The sequence below is a fragment of the Phymastichus coffea genome, unplaced genomic scaffold (assembly GCF_024137745.1).
Source record: "Phymastichus coffea isolate CEN01 unplaced genomic scaffold, Cenicafe_Pcof_1.1 PCOF00046, whole genome shotgun sequence".
Taxonomy (NCBI): Eukaryota; Metazoa; Arthropoda; class Insecta; order Hymenoptera; family Eulophidae; genus Phymastichus; species Phymastichus coffea.
The window spans coordinates 1,919,238-1,937,140 of NW_026706857.1; the positions used below are offsets into that span (position 1 = coordinate 1,919,238).

The following is a 17,903-nucleotide window of genomic DNA, read 5'->3' on the forward strand; positions in this document are numbered from 1 at the left end:
ACGATAATTTGCTCGTCGTGGTCGTGGTCGTGGTGTAAATCCTTACGTAAGCGCGCGCGCGCGCGCGTGCACGTAGAGCCGGGGCAGGGTGTCTGGCGCGCGCATTGTGCCGTGCGATTGGCCCATTAATCATATCGCCTGTATACGCGAATATCGCTTGTCAACCGGACCGCTCTCGCGCGGTATTATGCAAAGCGTCGTTACGAACGCGAGCATCCAGCGCTTTATCGTTTAATTGGAGAAAGCATCACTGCCGCGTGCGCCGGGTTACACCTTTCCCATGACGAGTCTTCGCGGCTCGACTCTCGCGCCCGACGGATCGCCCGGAGCTTCGATCTCGCGCCAGCCGAATGTGCCGCGGAACCTCGTCGACGTCGCGTCGTTAGCGCGACGCGCGGCGAGCCACTTTCTCGCGGATCGGGGGACGGCGCGCAGCGATTGCCATCTCGCGCGTAGGCCGCGACGACAATGGAGCGGCGACTCGCGGATATCTTGCCAGCAGACACACAAAGAGGCATTGTCGCGCGGTCCGACCCAGATCTTTCTCTGCCTCGAGCGGCGAGCGTGCGGTGCCTAAGCCGCTGCCTATCGACCCGCGCTGCTCGTCCCGTAGGAGCGCGCTCCGGAGCTCGCCGAGCGGAATCGGCACACCCTCGGCGCGAGAGAGCGAACGGGCTCGGGAAACGCGGCCGCGCTCGCGTCCGATTGCGATCGGCCGGTCCTGCACTTCCGGCGCAACGCCGTCCACGCTGATTAGTCTCTCGTTGGCGTAGTCGGCCGCGCGGCGCCGTAAAAGCGCTCGCCGCCGGCGGCCTCGGCCGCGTCGAGATCCATTAGCGAAAGCCATTCGGCCGCGATCGCGGGATTTCAAAATCGGGCGCGTGCGCCGCGCGTATCGAAACGATCGGCAGCGCGCCGAGGGACGCGAGCCGCGCGTCATTCCTCGCGGTTATTTAACGCGCCGCGGCCGTGGCTTGTTGGCTTGCATTGTGCCCGGTCGACTTGGCAATTACCGCAGTCTATAAATCAGTCGGCTCGCGCCGCGTCTATCAAAGCGCGTATCGGCTGAAATTGAAAAAGCGCGCGAGCGTTGCGACAGCGAGTGTCGCTCGCACAATGCGCGCGTGCATAACGACGACCATTATCCGGCGGCGGCGCTCGTAAGCCCCTTGCGAAAGACCAATTTTTCGCCGCTAGCGCTTCGGTTTTTGCCGCGATTTCGTTCGAGGGAGACGAGGCGGTTCGTAACGGGATCGTCCGCGCGTCAAGGGACCGAGGCTGGCCCCCGCGAGAAACAAGTCATTAGGATTTAATTATCGGCCGGCAAGAGCGGGAAACGAGCTACGCGAACGTCATTATCGAGGCCGCCGCCGCTGCAAATGGATTCTCGCGGGGCTAGCTCTAATCGACTGTTATAATCTGCGAAACGATTAGATTTCGTTAGGCGCGAGCGAGATGACAAAAAGGAGACTCCATTGATATTCTTTTCTTGCCCCTCGCGCTTCCAATGGCTGCGCGGGCATATTTCTTTTCGCTCTGTGCCATTTACCCACTTATTCTTCCTTATCGGCGAGCCCTCGCGTACGGCTGTAGGCAGACGCGGACGAGCCGAATGATATATTGTTCGAGCGATTAGAGGAAGAAAAAGCGCCTCGAGGCTTCCCGAACGAGAAGAACAGGGAGAACGAGGAGAAGAAGAAGAAGAAGGCAAGCGTAGTGGCGTATATTCCGTCGATACGTCCAGATACGGGAGAGCAGCTGCCATGGGTTTTTAATTTGGCCGCGCTGCTGCTTCCACTGGGCATAGTGCACGATCGGTGCGCCAATGATTTTACGAGGAAACGCGTGTCCTGCGGGCAACATTGCCGAGGGAAAAGAAACGAGGGCTGTCATTTTTAGACAACGGTTCATAATAATAACGCGCCTTGCAACACGCGCGCACTGCAGGAGCTTTGATTGAAAATTTTACGTAATGGCAAGTAGCCGAGGCCGAGCTAACCAGCCGAACGGCAGCGCGCGAAATTGCGAGCGAGAAATGCATGTGTAGCTGCGCGCAGCCATACGGTATTAAAACTACCGTAGTACGTATTGGCGCAATCGATCGGCCGGATCGCCGGTTCGTGGAATCCTTGGTATACATTTAGCTCGTCATTAGTGGCACTCGAGTGTGTGCGCCTCTCGAACGCACGCCGAGCGAAGACACGTCCGCGGCGGCGGCGGCGGCGGCGGCTGCTGCTGCTGCTGCTGCTGCTGCTGCTGCTGCTGCTGCTGCTGATCTGTACGCGCATTCCTCGCGATTTCCTAACGGTACCGTTTACACCGCGGCGCCGACGACAGCGACCAGCAGCGGCAGCCGACGAGAGCGAAATCACGCCGCTGACACGCGTTCGCTCTTCTCCCCCCCAGCCGAGTCGCGTCAGCTTTATCGAGGGCGCGCAGAGTAGATTTCGATGTTTTTCCGTTGGTCGAGATTACTGTTCGCCAAACGTTCGTCGATTTGCAACTGTCGGCGTGCGTGTAATTTTTTCCCCCTTTCTCTTTTTTGTATTTACGAGCGCCGACGACCCGCGAGGGAAGAAAAATTCGACGTTTCGCCGGCAGAGGGAAGAGAGAAAGAGAGAGGACATAATCGCATGCAGATGGAAAATACGTAGATGAAGAGACGATGGGTGTAAAAGCTGCGGCGGTCGAGCGCGAATAATCTGGAAAGGCATAAAATATTTATCGCGCTCGGAGCCTGCCTGCACGCGGCGCGCTAACGAAGACTCGGCGCGCATCATCGAAAACTCCTCTCTCGCTCGCTTCCTTCTCGTCCGGCGGCGGCGGCGGCGGCGGCGGCGGCGGCGCGCGAGAGGCATCCATCAAACAAATTGCGCCGCTTGTAATGGCGATAATTCCCTCGGAATAAAGTAAAAGATTAGGATCGGCCATTAGCCTCGGCATTCGTGCGAGCGCGAAAAATTGATTCCGCCGAGCTCGGCGCAGCGCCCGCGCGCGCGCGTACGTGCGTGCCCACGTATCTCAATACGAATCTCGAGCGACGAGTCTTCCCTCCGCGAAATCCCGTCGAGATTCGAATGGGAAACGGGGGGCGGGGAGGCTTGGTAGCCGAGGCGACTCCGTGGATAATGGCAGCATCGCCGGCAGCTCCGGGCTGTCGATGTATCGATTATTGATCCGCGCCGATTAATATCGGGGATTACGACGCGTATACAGCGCGCTCGGCGCACTGCGCGGCATTATCGCCTCTGCCGCGGCCGTTTGTTCGCACCAGACCGCGATCCCGCGGTAATGAGCGTGCCCGTGCGCGCACGTCTCCGACGCTCTCTTCCCATTAAACTTTCGATGGCTCTCATGCAAATCTCATTGGCGACGTGCGCGCGCGCGCTCTCTCTCTCTCCGTGCGTCAGCGTCGACAAAAGAAGGGAGGCCGGAGAGAAAATCGTTAGTCGTAGTGTGCCGCCGCCTCGCCTTTATGGACTCTTTTAATAGAGAGCGTTTATATCGGCGCTGCTGCGCTGACAATAAACCATCTTACTCGATATTATCAATTACCGTGGCGCGTTAGAGGGCTTGCACAAGGCGCTATTGCAAAGTTTTGCGCGAGAGCGGTGCCAAATTACAAAAACAATGATACTCGGAGGATATTGGCGGGCTTGTAAGACCCGAGACGCTTGCACAAGTACGCACGGGGGATCTGCAATTGCACGGACCATCTCTCACCTGCGTATTGAAACTGTGGCGGGAGCCCGCGGCGTTATCGATCGGTTGCGCGGGCCGATCGGGAATATTCGTGGGTGATGAGTGGGCGCAGTCGCGAATCCCTGAATCCCACGGCTAATTCTACGATGCGAGCTTTCTTTCTCAACTACGTCGTAAATACGGCCGCGCCAACGACTTCATAACCCGCTGAAAAAGTAACCGCGGTATTCCACGTAGGTAGGAATAAAGAAAGAGCTGCGGAGGAGGGAAAAAGAGCAGCGGCTGCAAGTGTATCGTCTTACCGCGTACGGCGTGGCGGACGAGGAGGAGGTCCTCGACCTGCCCTCGGGTGACACACAGCGCCCGCAGCTGTCTCGACCTCTCTCGCTGCTTGCAGCTCCTAATGCGTTCATTACACGCGAGACAATCATATTCGGCTCTTGCACTGACAACAAGGACGACGGCGACGACGACGACGACGACGACGACGACGACGACGAGGGGGAGGAGGAGGACGAACGCCTACGCGGGCTCGAGGCTTTATCTGCCGGCGATCGTTACTTTGAACGACGTAGGAGGTGAGAGGCGAGCGTCGCTACTTTTCTTCAAAGCCGCCGGAAAGGAGGAAAGCAATCGGACGCGGCGCACGCGTCTCCACAGCCAGGGCTGCGCGAGAGACTTTCAGCAACAAAGAACCGCGGGGGATGTTAAACTTTCCCATCGAGCGCCGGCGCAGCGGCGGCCGGGCAATCGACAATCAAATGCTCGCCTTCACGGAAATGGATAGGCTCTTACCTATCAATCAGCCCGCAGCAGCGGTAGCAGTAGCTAGCTCTCGCTCTCCCGCGAGCGCTTCCTTTTATCGCCAATGACATAATGACTTCCGCCCACCGGAGCCTTCGTCGGGGCGCGCTCGCGTGCTAATGCGCGGCGGCGGCGTCGGCGGCAGCTCGAAAAACGCTCCTCATCGACGAAATTAGCCTCGAACGTCATCGTTACGCCGCGTCAAAGGCGCAGGCTCCGCACGTGAGCTTTCGAATTCGCGTTAATTTGTTCGCCCCGTGTGCGACGGCACTCTGCCAGCGAAACTGATCCGAACATGTTTCACGGCCGAGATACGACGCCGTCATAATCGCCGGGTCAGTGGCTTTTAACGGCCGCGAGCAGGACGCGGGCACGAGCGTATACGCGCGCGTGTGCTCGCGGCGAGCGCCGATAAAAGCCGGCGTAGCGACGCGGTGTCGCGCTGCGGAGGGAGAGCGAGAGAGATAAGGCGCACTCATGGGAACTGGAGGAGAAGGCTTCTTTCTCGGCGGGCCCGGGACAAATTTGTAGCGCGCGCGCAGCTTAACGAGGCTGGCAGCGACGTCCCGCGCTCCGAGCGTTTGTTTGCGCTTAGGCGAGCGAGCGAGCATCGCCGTGAAAATAAAGTGTCCAAACGAGCGCCAAGCTCCAGCCTTTATCTTCTTCTTGCCTCTTCGCTCGCTCCTCCGCCTCGCTCCTCCGTCGTTCGCGGCTCGGCGCGCGGAGAAGATGATTGCCGATCGTCCAACGACTCCGACGCGATCGCGCGCGAGGCGCGCCTCGTGGGAAAAGTGCTCTGGTCGTCGCCAAGCCGGCTCTCTCGCGGCTCGCGGCTCGCGGCTCGCGGCTCGCGGCGCCACGGAGCCCCCGTCGTTCGCGTCCGGGCAAGTCGCAGTGTCGTCGCTTTGATCGAGCGCCCCAGCCCTCTCCCGCCCCTCTCGCTCCCCCGTAACCGACTGCCACGGCTCCTACGCGGCCCAACGTTTGTCGACTTAGCGTTCGGTCGCGCGAACGGGTCTACGTTTGCCAGCGGCCGCGGGAATGTTGCCGGTCGGCCGAAAGAGGAGCAAGAAGAAGGAGCGGCAATGGGGAGGGGGTAGATAGCGCAAGGATCTATTTTCAGGACGAAGAGCTAAGGGAAAACAGAGTGCAAGAGCGAGAAAGATAAGCGGCTTCACCCATCCGATTGTTCGTTTCCTTTTTCCGATCGAAGCCCTCGCTTATCGGTCGCTTGCCCCAATACTATAAGACTCCGCGCGGCGTACAAGCTCTTGTTAGACGCTGGAATGTTACATTTTATGCGTATTGATGCGCCGATACGCTCTTCCTCTCGCTCGCTCGCTCGCTCGCTCGCGCGCGCGTGTATGTGTAACGAGCACTTTGTTTTGCTCGCTTACCCTCTCCTTTCTTTTACTCCTTGCAATTTTTACTCGCCAATAAAAGTTCGATCTTGATAGCAGCTTGCTTACTTAGCTCGGCCGCGAGGTTATAAGTAATTACTCGTGCTATTAATTCCCCATAGCGTAAACACTTGTGGCAGCGCGGTTGCGCAAAAACCTCGGCTATATAGCTCCTAAAGCTGCGCGTTTACGATTTCGGGTCCCGTCGATTGCCGCGGAAAAACACTGATAAAATCGCGGCATAACGCAATTAAAGCAGCGCGCTCGTAATTCAGCGGCAGGCCTCATCGTAAACATGCCGTTTGACGATTCAATCGCGTGCACGTATGTATAAACGCTGCGCGCGTGTGCGTACGAAGAGAGGACCCTCACCTAAATGGGTTAACGACGTCAAGCTCGTAAAGCTCGTCCACGTATAATGAGATTTCCACTGTATATCTGCCTCTCTCGCTCGCCCTGTTCACTTTCCCGTCGTAAACGCAGTAGCTCGTCGAGCTGCGTCATTGTTTGCCGACGACTCTGGACCGTCGCTGCCGATATCCGCGATTGGGCCGCGCGCGACGATAGTACGCGCCTGCAGAATTTTCGTCGTTCGTCGTAAACTTGACTGGGAGTCCGACTTTGTTTTTCCTCACGACGGTTGGCGTTACAAGGGTCATACGCCGCTTGGCCTCGTAAAAGCGCCAATACGCAAATGAGTAGCTTTGGCTGCTGCGCAGGGTAGTACGCGGCCTCCGCTGGCGAATTTGAATGGAAGAGCATTTTTAAGTGCTTCTCGCGCGTGGTTTACGAGCGGCCTTTTTTCGCTCTCTCTCTCTCTCGCTCCGCGGGCATGTAACCAGAGAGTGGTGCACAGGCTGGAAAAGGGGGAATCGAGAAGCCATTACGTTTTCAAGCTGCGGTTAGTTGCCAGTCGAAACTACCCGGCAACAGCGTAAAGTAAATCGGCTCGCGGCACGAATAAATTATTGTGATCCCGCACCTATGTTCGCCTGTTCGGCCGTCCGCGTCGACGAGGCAGAGTAAATGCGCAGGTGAAGTATCGCGCGTTCTTTCCCTGTCCGCCGCTCTCCAGCCGTGGACGACGTTGCGATTTCCGATATGGACGATCAATACTCGGCAGATGTGACATCTCGAGTAATGAGCTCGGCCGCTTACTTTTGCAAATTGCAGCTGTTTGCTTTCGGCTCTGAGATCAGCAGAGAGAGAGAGAGAGAGAGAGAGAGAGAGAGGGAGAGAGAGTAGGCATAGAAAAGCGATCGCGCGCAGCATGTAATAATTGGGCCGAGTGTATTCGGAGTATCTGCTGAAAATGAAGGAAGAGCAGGCAGCCCTTAAAATTCCAAGTCGCCTGCACTCGACTCTCGTTAAAGCGGCAGAGGGAAAAAAGTGGCGCTCGAGAGGGGAACGCGTACGTCATTACCTAGGCAGCGATAGGAGTCTTAGCGAAGAACTAATTCGTGGCTACGGGGATGTAGAAGGAGGCTGGGATCCCACGATTAAGCCGAGAGAGAGAGAGCTGCGCCTCTGCCGCTGCTGCTACATGCGATAAACCAATTACCGATCTCCTCGGAGAGGACAAGTTCCTCGTGAGATTCGTACGGGACGAAGAACGATCGCTATCGAGAGCAGCAGCGGCAGCGCCAGCAGCAGCGTGGGCGGCCATGCAACTCCAGGAGATCCTCTGTACACCAGCCAACAAAGAGATTTATTGGCGTTTTTTCTTGTTGCGTGGGTTTCATTGATCGATCCAGTGGGGACTTTCGAAAGCCCGCGACGACCACGACAATGCTTCTCTCCTCGGTCGCGTGGCGAATAAGTCGTTTGTCCAACCGAGAAAGACCGAGAGAGTGCGCGGGCCAATTACTCAGTAGCAAATCTAATGGGAAAAACCGGCGCATTAACAAGCGGAAGAGGGCGCAGCGCGGCGGTGCAGCGGCTCCGAAATCTCCTCTCGGCTACACAGCTGCGCGCTCGAATAAATTCGCCGCGCCCACGCGCCATGCGGAGAGATGCAGATGTGCTCGGGCTGTCCGCGTGGGCGCGCGCCTGCACGCGTGAGCGCGCGTTGCTCCTAAAAAGGCAAGCGCGCGACATTTGGCCGCGGATAGCGCGGACAAACGAGCAAAAAACGAAGGGAAAATTAAGCGGTGCAGACAATGAGGGCCATAAGGTAAATGGGTGAAAAAAGAGGGAAGCCGGAGAGAGGGTGGGAGAGAGTATTATAGTAGCGCGTCGCAGCGCCAGACAATGGCACGGGCGCGCGCAGGCAGGGCTACCGGCATTTGCATGCAATGGACTAGCGCGCCGCGGCCGACGTCGCGACAATACGCCCCGGGGGGTGAGAGCGAAAGGCTTTGTTTGTTTTCGATATTGAATAATAAGAGCTTGCCGCCGGCGCCCGTCGCCGCCCGTCGCCGCCACTGCGCTTTTTATCGGCAGACTCATCGCTCGCCTCGCGCTCTCCCTCTCCCTCTCCCTCTCGCTCTCGCTCTCGCTCTCCCGCTCCCGCCGCGGCTAGACTCGACTGCGACTGCTGCGCGGACTCCGCCGACGAGGGACAGTGCCGCGGAAATTTATCGCGCCGACCGGCCCTCGTCGAGCACTTTCGCGAGCGCCTCTGCCCATTCTTTCTCCTCGCCGCCGACACTTTCACGCGGCCTTGCGCGCAAAAATTCGCGCACTTGGCACACATAGCCGCGCGCTGCTTTCCCACAACACGGAGCGCCTGCGATCTCGGCGAGCCGCGGGAGAGAGAGAGAGCGAGTAATAATACAACGTGTTTACGCGGGAACCTTTAATCGCACGAGCGCGATTCTTGTCGTGCGTGCTCCTTATCTAACTGTTGAGACGAGCATTTTTTGTTTTTTTTTCATTTCGTTTTCGTCGGCGAAGCGAGCTTGCTCTTCTGCGAAATGGCTACGGCTATGATACGCCGACGAGAACACGGATCAAAAGGGGAAAAAAGGAAAGAGAACAGCCGAACAATCGCGCCAACTATCTGTTACGTCACGCAGCTCTCGCAGCTCTCGCACAAGCGTTTGCCATTGGCATGCCCTGCACGGGGGTCCGCGTGCTTTGGCGAAACCCGGCGGTCGACGAGACCTGTCCGCGAAAGAACAAGGTGAAGTAATCAGGGTCGTTTGTCAGGGCCGATATGCATCTATCGCGGCTGGGCGCTCGACGCCCGTCAAATAATTTAATAAACGGGCCCCGCGCAATCTTGGCTGTGAAATCTGGGTCATAGTACCACCCGTGGCAAGAGCCAATTTCCGAGAACAGCCCGGCGTTATGCACTCCGTGCCAGCGTTATTCGGCTGACCGTTGAGTCTTGTGCTGTTTCGCATTCGTTTCGAGCATTCGAGAGCGTTAATTTACACGCGGCCGCATGGGAACGGGAGCTCCACTGGCTTGTTCGTTTCCTCGCCGATCGCATGCTCCGCAGCTTGGCGAGGAGCGACGGTAAGCGAAAGACCGATACGCGCCTGCCGTCGGATAATCGATCGCCCAGCTGCTCGCGTTCGCGGGACCGAGTCTTATTATCGTCCCCGGCGCCGAGCGAGTGACTCGCGCCTCGCGCCTCGCGCGAGCACTGGTTGCGCAAGCTTCGGTTATTTAATGGCACGCGCGTTCGCGCGGATTCCCGATCGAGTCACTCGTTCCGCAACCCTCGGAGATTGAAAACAAGAGAAAGCAAATAATCAGGAACACTCGTATTATAGGCAAAGTACGATGTCGGGGAACGCGTAGAGCGTAGGTTTCGTTACTTTTTGTTGTTGCCGTTGAATCGTGTAAGCGCGGCAAATACCGTTTCCATGGCTATTTTTACGTGTCGAGTAAGCGACGCGGAAAATTGCGGCGGCGAGCAAAGTGTATCGTCGTGTCTGACGCATTTGGAATCTAAAGTGTAAAGTTTTGTCGGGCGATAACAATCGGACTTACACACACGTACGCACGCGCGCGGCTAGTTAGATTTCCAACTACTTCGAGCGGCGGCTCCGCGCTTGTCTATTGTTTCCGTTCGGCGAAAAAGCTTTTTCCTCTAGCGTGCCATAAACACAATGTAACATTGTGCAGTTCGAAAATTTTTCGCTATTGTAGTCCAGCCGCAACGCGGCTGCCACCGCCGCCACTGCAATTAAATTTGAATTTGCTCAATCGCGCCAGCCGGGCGTCGAACAATGGTCTGGCGTCGATAGCGCGACACGTGTACGCGCGCGCGCGGACGAAAAACCACGGCAGCGCTCGCAAGTATACTTACGTATTAGAGGTAGAGTGTGCCGACGCGCCTGGGGGCGACGACGGTGACGGCGAGGCGCGGCCCGCACTTTGCCGGCGGCAGCGGCGCGACCTGCGCCGTTGGTGGCGTCTCCGGTCGGGCGCTTCCGTTGCGCAGCTCCCAGACGAGGTTCGTCAGGGAGCGCGGTCTGCTCAGTCGCCGCGATCTGCCACAAAAATGAGCACATGCCTCGTTTACTCGGGCCCGCTTCCACGGGAGCACAGTCGCGGCTGTTCTAGTGCTACTCGTACGTCTGTACGTCTGGCAATTCACATCCACATAGTCTAGCCTACGTACGTACTACGGAAAATGGAAAATAAGGACAAATCGGTTCAACTAAAAGTGAAAAGAGCAAGTCTACGGTTGCACGTTTGTTCATGCGAGAGTGTTGAACCTACTTTTCCTCGACATTATCAAAATCGGACAGAAACTTCTGTTGATAAACCTGCGGATGAGGTGTCTGTCATTGCGCCCGATATCCCCGTATTGCAAGCTAAATCAGAGCATGATGATGAAGCACGGTAAAGTCGGAGAAGGCGCTCGGAGAAAGCGTGGCTACCTCTTTTCCGGGAGCTTGGCGCCGGCGCCCGAGTCGCCGGACGTCCGGCCGCCCGAGTGGCTGGAGTCGAGCGTGCCGTCCAGCTCCATGGCCTGCTGCAGGTTGGTGAGGCTCTTGTAGCGGATGTTGAAGAGCGGCGAGCCGCCCTTGAAGCCCGGCGGCGTCTCCTTGAGAGGCGAGGCGCTCTTCTGCCTCATGAGCGGCCGACCGCGCTGCGTGCCGCTGTTCTTCACGTAGAGCTTGGCCAGCGGCGGCTTGTCCAGGCGCGTGGCCGTCGCCTGCTGGCTGCCCAGCGGCTGCTCCTTGACCGCCCGGCGCGTGCGCTTCTCCGCCTGGGCCTTCTTGGTCGGTATCGTCTCGATGGGCGGCGGCTCGGGTCTGTCGTCGAGCAGCGGCCCGATCGTCACCGTCAGCGGCGCCAGCGTCGCGTTCGCCTGCGGACAGTTGGCCGGCTCGCAGACTGGCACTTGGCCGCGGCTCGCCCGCGCGCTACTCACCAGGTTGGCGCCCTGCTGGGCGGACAGCGGCGCGCTCTCGTAGGGCGACCTGGCGCTCTTCGGCAGCGGCGCGAAGCCCCTGACGTAGTCGTAGATCTGGTCGATCTCGTTGTACTCCTCGCTGTAGCTCGCCGGCGGCACGCGGTTCTCGTCCCGGTAGCCGTGCGCCGGCGGGCCGCCGTGCTGCTGCTGCTGCTGCTGCTGCTGCTGCTGCTGGTAGTGGTGGTGGTGGTGGTGGTGGTGGTGGTGGTGGTGCCGGTGGTGGGCCACGTTCGCGCTGTCGGAGCTCGCCGAGCGCCGCAGGAAGCCGCCGCCGCCGCCGCCGCCGCCACCGCCGCCGCCGCGCGCGCCGCGCGACGGCTTGCTCTCGCCCAGCCGGCCGTCCAGCACGTGCGCCCTGCAACAGCGCGCAGCGTCAGGCGGGCAGCGCGGGGCGCGCGGCCCGCGGGCCGGGCGCGACGCCCACCTGTCCGCCACGTCGGCCACCAGCCGCGCGGCCCGCTCCACGAGCCTGCCGAACTCGGGCAGCGCCCGCAGCGCCTCGTCGTTCCTCGCCTTGACGAGCTTGAGCGGCGCGGCCAGCGGCAGCGCCACCGCCGCGCCCTCCCGCTGCAGCGGCAGCGCGAACACGTGCTCCTCCTCGAAGCTCGACAGCAGCCGCAGCTCCGGCAGGAACTGCGAGGAGGACTTGAGGCCCCGCGGCGGCTGGCCGTGCACCAGCCGCACCGTCAGCGGCAGCCGCTTGCTCAGCAGCGCCCGGGCCGTGTGCACGCCGCTGATGTTCTCCTCGCGGGCCAGCGCGCTGAAGCGCGCGCGCTGCTCCATGGCCAGCAGCACGCTCTCGCCGCGGCAGTCGACGCAGCGCAGGAACCGGCCGCGCCCGGCCAGGCTCAGCTCGCCCGCCACGGCGATGGTCTCGCCCGCGCCCAGCGTGCGGCTGCCCTCGGGCACCACCAGGCCCGCCTCGTCCAGCTTGCACGCGATCGCCCGCACGGCCTCGCGCACCAGCGCGCCCTCCTCGGGGCAGCGCCGCGCCAGCTCGCTCACCGACTCGATGCCCCGCACTGCTCGGCCCTCCTCGCTCAGGATCTCGAAGTAGCCCACGTACGAGTCGGGGATGGCCAGGCGGGGGCCCACTCCCACCACCTGGCGGCCCTCCTGCTCCGCGCGTGCGGCAAGCGTGCGAGGTCAGTGTGGCTCGCGGGCCGCGCGGCGCCGGCCGCGCGCGCCTCCGCCGGGGCGGCGGGCGCGCGGCGAGCGCCGACCGGCCGCGCCGTACCTTGATCTTCACGGCCTGGGCGACGATCTTGCGCCGCCTGCCCGCGGACACGAGCAGCGCGGTGCTCTGCAGGCTCGGCGCCGGCAGCGTGGGCACCCCGAGGCCGCCGTACTGGCCCTTGGTGATCTTGATGACGGCGGGCAGCCGGTACTTGCCCACGAAGTCGCGCAGGTAGGTGGCCTCGTCAGCCCAGCGGGCCGCCGCCACGACAATCTGGCCGTCGGTCGCAGCCATCGGCCCGAACCACCACCACCACCAGCCGGCACCGCCGCTTCCTCCCTCCAAGTGATAGTTGTGTCGTTGCTCGCGCCCGCGCCACCTCACTCTCCTCTGTTATTGATCCAAGCCCGCGATACTCGGCAGCTCCGCGCACTGCTCCTGCTGCTGCTGCTGCTGCCGCTGCCGCCGCTGCTGCTGCTGCTGCTGCTGCTGTTGCTGCTGCTGCTGCTGCTGCTGCTGCTGCTGCTGTGATCTCGCTGACCGTCTAGGCTCCATCTGGAAGCACACCAGACCCAATTTTACGGTTATAACAGGCGCAGCGGCGTCAACGTCGAGACATGAATGTCAAAGCGGAAACGGTCCCCGCGTGCATGCACGTTCGTTCGCTGGCTGAATCACGGCGAAGCCTCGTAAAAACTTTATGTGTACCAGTCCCAATATCGGGCGCGCAATCAAAGACGACTCGGTGCCAATACCGCCAAGCTCGAATTACTTTTCCCGGGAGACGCGCAACCAATAAACGCGAGCCGGCGCGAGACGACGGTCTCGCGAAAGTTGACAAACGTCGCTAATGAACGCGAGGCTCGCTCGGCGCGATAACGGATGCGCGCGTGCACGGGCGAGCTCGACGCGACGGACTCCGATCTCTCCATCGCGCCTGCGATATTATGATGCACATCGCGCCGAGATATATCCTTCCCCGGTCGCTCGCGCGCGGCTAATTAGCGACCGGTTGTGCGCGCGTCGCGCGGCACTCCGCATTAAAACGCTAATCGGCATTCCGCGGCAGCTCGGGTGCCGTTCGCCAGCTCGAGCGCGCGTGGCCGTGTGTATACGCAGCCCCACCTGTGGCGGAAGCGCGCGCGGGGCACACGTGACGCCGCGTCTATTCCCCCCGAGCGCGCGAACAAGCGCATGCGCCGGCAGGCGAGAGAGCCGACAAAAAGCCGAGATCGCCGATACGCGAAATATGACTCCATTCTTGCTCGTTGCTCTCGAGATCGCGGCTCGAGCGCGCGAGAGAGCTTCCAGTAATTAGGTGCTGTCGAGCTGCGCGTTGCGCCCTGACGAGTCTATCGCTTAGGCAGCCGAGCTTCTTTCTTTTGTCCGCCGCTGCCGCTGTCGATTGAATTGAGCTCGGTGGCGGTGATCGATAAGGGGCACGCCGCGCTGCCTGCACGTCGGATGAACAATTTCCAAGTCTCTCTATCATCATTACGTCGCGCGAGCGGTAATTGCTGTGGCACGATGCAAATTATGCGCGCAACAGTAACAGATGCTCTCAATTTGCGCCGCGAGCGCGCCGCGTGACAAATTGCCAGCGCGAAAAATCCGAAGGCGCCGGCGAGTTCGTCTGGCGCGAGCCGCCTCTCATTAACGACGACGACGACGACGACGACGACCGAATCTCGAGGGCAGCAAATAACCGTGCAGTCTGGCGCATTGTCAGGCTCGCCCGCTTCGCCGATCGGATGCAAAAGGAAGAGGAGACACATACCGGTTCCGCAATTTTCTCGAGCAGCTGATTCTTTCTCCCTCTCTCTCTTTCGAAGTTATTTACGAGTGCAATGCGGGCTACGGCAATTTCAACGGGGAAGATGCATCGCAGACCGGAAGCAGTAATTTCGAGGAAAAATACGTATATACATGTATACGCGTTCGACGCGTGACTGCTCTTCTTTCTCTCTCTTTTTTGGATGCGTTTATGTGCTTTGGATCGCCGGTACTTAGTGTCGTTGACTCTCGTGTACACGCGCGCGAGAGCGGGAGATAGAGAGAGATGCGGTTAAACGACGTGACGTTGATGGATTTACTTTTCTCTAAGTAATGCCTCCTATTTTCCCTGACTAATTTTATTGCGTTCCCTCTCTCTTCGCTTGCCGCTCTTCCGCCTTACTCTGCTTCTAATCAGTGTGCAATGACATTTCCAACAGAATTTCCATGCTCCATTTCCGCTTGAACGCCGACGCGCGTAAATCCATCGTTTAATCTTCCTGCGGGCGCGCGAAGAAAAAGTAATAAATGGCTGGAACAGATCGCGAGCCATTAATTAATCATCGTTCGAGTATGCCTTTGGAAAGCAGCGCGACACGTGCGAGCGTTCATCAGCGGCGGCGCGGAAAAATCTTGATTGGCCAAGTATTACGCGGGACAGATCGATATTAATCAGTCGGGCGTTGCGCGGTACACGCCCCCTTCTCGCGGAGCCGCGGTGTCGCGAAAATTAATAGAGGCAAAAAAAGAGATAGTCCCCGTGCGTCCGAGCGCGCGATAAACGAGCTTGGCGTGTAAACACACGTAGCGCACACGTATAGAAAGAGAGGGAGATAGAGAGAGAGAGAGAGAGAGAGAGAGAGAGAGAGAGAGAGAGAGAGAGAGAGCCGCGATCTCATTTCAGTCGGCAATAAATTCAATTTGAGGTAGTAAAGCGCGCGCAATTATATCGCTCGCGAGAGCCCCCGAGGTGTTCCGCCTCGACCTAATAGGAACGTGACTCGAGGCTAAGGCTGCTCGCTCGCTTGATTGAACGCGCTATCGAGAAGTTTGTAGGTTACGTGTGCAATAGATCTGACGGATGCGAGCCGATTACAAGGGGGCGCCGCGCGAGCAAGTAGAACGAGACGAGCGCGGCGCGGAAGCTTCCCCGACGCGGGAGCTCGCGTCGCCTCGTCGACCGCGCCGACCTGTCGCGACGGACGCGCTGCCCCGGCAAGAACGAGTCGCTTTCTCGCTGCATCACGCCGCTGCGACTATCGCGCGAAATCATCTCCAACCTATTAATCCGCCCCGGTGGATTTCCTTCCCCGCGGCCGATCGCTATAAAGGTACTTATTTGCGAAAGCTCGCGCGCGACTCGTTTTCTCGCTCGCTTGTTGCGATGCGTCGTTGTTACGTAACGGCCGAGCGTTAATTTTTCACTTTATCGAACGAGGAAATTCAGCGAGCGAGCTGGCTAGCTAGCCATTAACAGTTTTACTGGATGAAATTCGATAAGCCATAACCCTTAATTACACGGTGCTACACAATTGCGCAAGCGGATCCAGATGTGTGTGTGGTGTGTGTGTGTGCACGCGCGCGCGCGCTTCAATGTTGTACGCGAATGAAAATGAATCGCTATTAGTGGATGCGAGCCGCGGCAATCGTGATTTGCGATCGCTTGCTCAACGACGAGACGGAGGCTTTTCACAAGCAGGTGACGAGTCGATTATTCATGCGCCTAATTGATTTGTGCGCGGCCAGCTCGCGGGCGATAGCTGATATGATTGATAAATCATCGCGGCCGGACAAATCAGCGTCGCGCGCCTCGGCTTCGACGACCTACATTCCGGCGGCCGTGGAAATTTTCACGAGCCGTTGCCCGCGCTGACGTAAACAATATCGCGCGCGTAAATCGAGTGGCGCTTTGCCGATAATTCATCGCGAGGAGAGCACGCAGCAAGGTCGGGGGAGCGAGAGCGAACGTTACTCCGTTGCGCCGGAGCGCGAGCGCGTGCGCCTAGTCATAAATCTCTCGACTCTAGCGCGCGCGACGGACGGAGGGGGAGAGAGATTCTTGCGTCATACACGCGTGACAATGGTCCAGAGCGCGCGCGCGCGCGCGCTCGCGCGTTGATCGACAAGCGCGAGCTTGATAAAGTGGTAGAAGATAAGCTCGTGTTTTCCATCCTGTTCCCGAGATATCTTATCCGCCGGCGATTTCCAAGCGCGAATCGTCGACGAGCACTTTCATCGTTCGCCACCGGACTAGCCACCGTGCGAGACCGGCCTGCCCCTTCCCGCTTCTCCGACCGACTTTTGCCGATTCCCGCTCTTTCTTTTCTTCGCGACGTTTTCGTGACAATGGACGCAACTCTCGTTGGCTCTCTCGACGGCGGGGCCCAAGGGAATTCGTTAACCGCAGAGAAGAACGGAGGAAAATAATTAGCAGCTCGCGGTCGAACAACGCGGAGAGCCGAAAACCATAGATTCTCGCGGCGAGCACGAGGGAGGCGGAGATGCGAAGAAAAGGCACGGTAGGAGAGCGCATTAGCCAATCTCTCGGCGATCTATCGGCGATCCGTCCGCGAATGCGCGCGCCTTGCGCAAGGCCGCCCGAAAAGCCTCTCGATTAGCATCGAGGGCGGCGCGCACGCGAATGCACGCGTACGTACACGCGACACAATGCCGGAGAAAGCCGACGTCTATTCCAGGCGAGCGGCCCCCGACAAATGACTGCTGCAGGCCGACACTGAATTAAACTGGGCTCGTTTGTCTCCGCGCTCGTCGCTCGATCGCGCGGTGAAAGTGCAGCCAACGCGGCCGCTACTTCGTTTCTCGCAGCTGTGACGAAAGCACGCGCAGACTGATTGCCAGGTTATTAGTGTAGCCGGCTGATTGCCACTGTATGCCTCTCTCGTTAGAATAGTGTAAACAGGGGAAAGCCACATAAAGAGGCTGAGGGATGACCTATACACCTGCCGCCGCCGCCGCTGCTGCTGCTACTTCCTCAATTGGCTCTCGGCAGTGCGTGAAAGTGCGCATCATTTTCCACGGTGAGCAAATTGACGGCGAGGAAAGAGGGAGAGGGAGAGAGAGCGAGCGAAGTAGCCGCGCCACCGAGAGACCGAGAAGCGGTTACATATGAGCGCGATTTGCTTCAATTAACTGTCTCATTTGTATCAGCTGTGTTTTCGTGCGCGCGCCAACTTTTGCGCGCGGCATTTCTCACTTTTTCTCCTTGCGGCGCAAGCTAACGAAAGATATAAATTAATGCACAATCCATAAATCTGACGAGAGACCGAGACAAAAAGCTCTATCAGATAGCCATTAAAGATAAATTAAACGAGCTGTGATATTTTTCAGCGAATCGTCGGAAAGTGAGGCCCTTAATGAAGGTATTAAAAGTCGCCGTAAATTTGATCTGATTGCGGCTTAATAACACGCTCGGCACACGACTCGCTCGAGCCGTCGTCGAGATCCGTTGGCCGCTCGCCGTCCCTCCGTGTTTTCTCCGCCGAGAGCCGAGCGCCGCGGCCGAGAGCCCTTTTAATTTCGCCGAGTGCGCGCGACCAGCTTGTCAATTTGATTGTTCATCTGCGAGCAGCAAGACGAGTAACGAGAGCGCTGGGAGGAGGTGGTGGAGTGAGGTGGACGGTTGGGGGTGGGGGGGGGGGGGGGGGGGGAG

At 59.1% G+C, this 17,903-nt stretch overlaps 1 protein-coding gene across 2 annotated transcripts in view; it reads right to left on the reverse strand.

The window, feature by feature from the left end:
* Positions 1-17,903, reverse strand: part of LOC131664896 (uncharacterized) — a 94,111-nt gene that overhangs the window by 6,470 nt on the left and 69,738 nt on the right. Inside the window, exons 3-8 of one of the 2 annotated variants that reach the window (XM_058936343.1) lie at positions 12,521-13,015; positions 11,708-12,399; positions 11,242-11,638; positions 10,745-11,178; positions 10,584-10,678; positions 10,212-10,351 (exon numbers count right to left, since the gene is read on the reverse strand). In XM_058936343.1, coding sequence (XP_058792326.1) covers positions 10,338-10,351; positions 10,584-10,678; positions 10,745-11,178; positions 11,242-11,638; positions 11,708-12,399; positions 12,521-12,754 — 1,866 coding nt within the window. In that variant the 5' untranslated portion in view covers positions 12,755-13,015 and the 3' untranslated portion in view covers positions 10,212-10,337. Of the gene's footprint in view, positions 1-10,167; positions 10,352-10,583; positions 10,679-10,744; positions 11,179-11,241; positions 11,639-11,707; positions 12,400-12,520; positions 13,016-17,903 lie in introns of those variants that run through there. The other variant, XM_058936342.1, reaches the window with a different exon arrangement.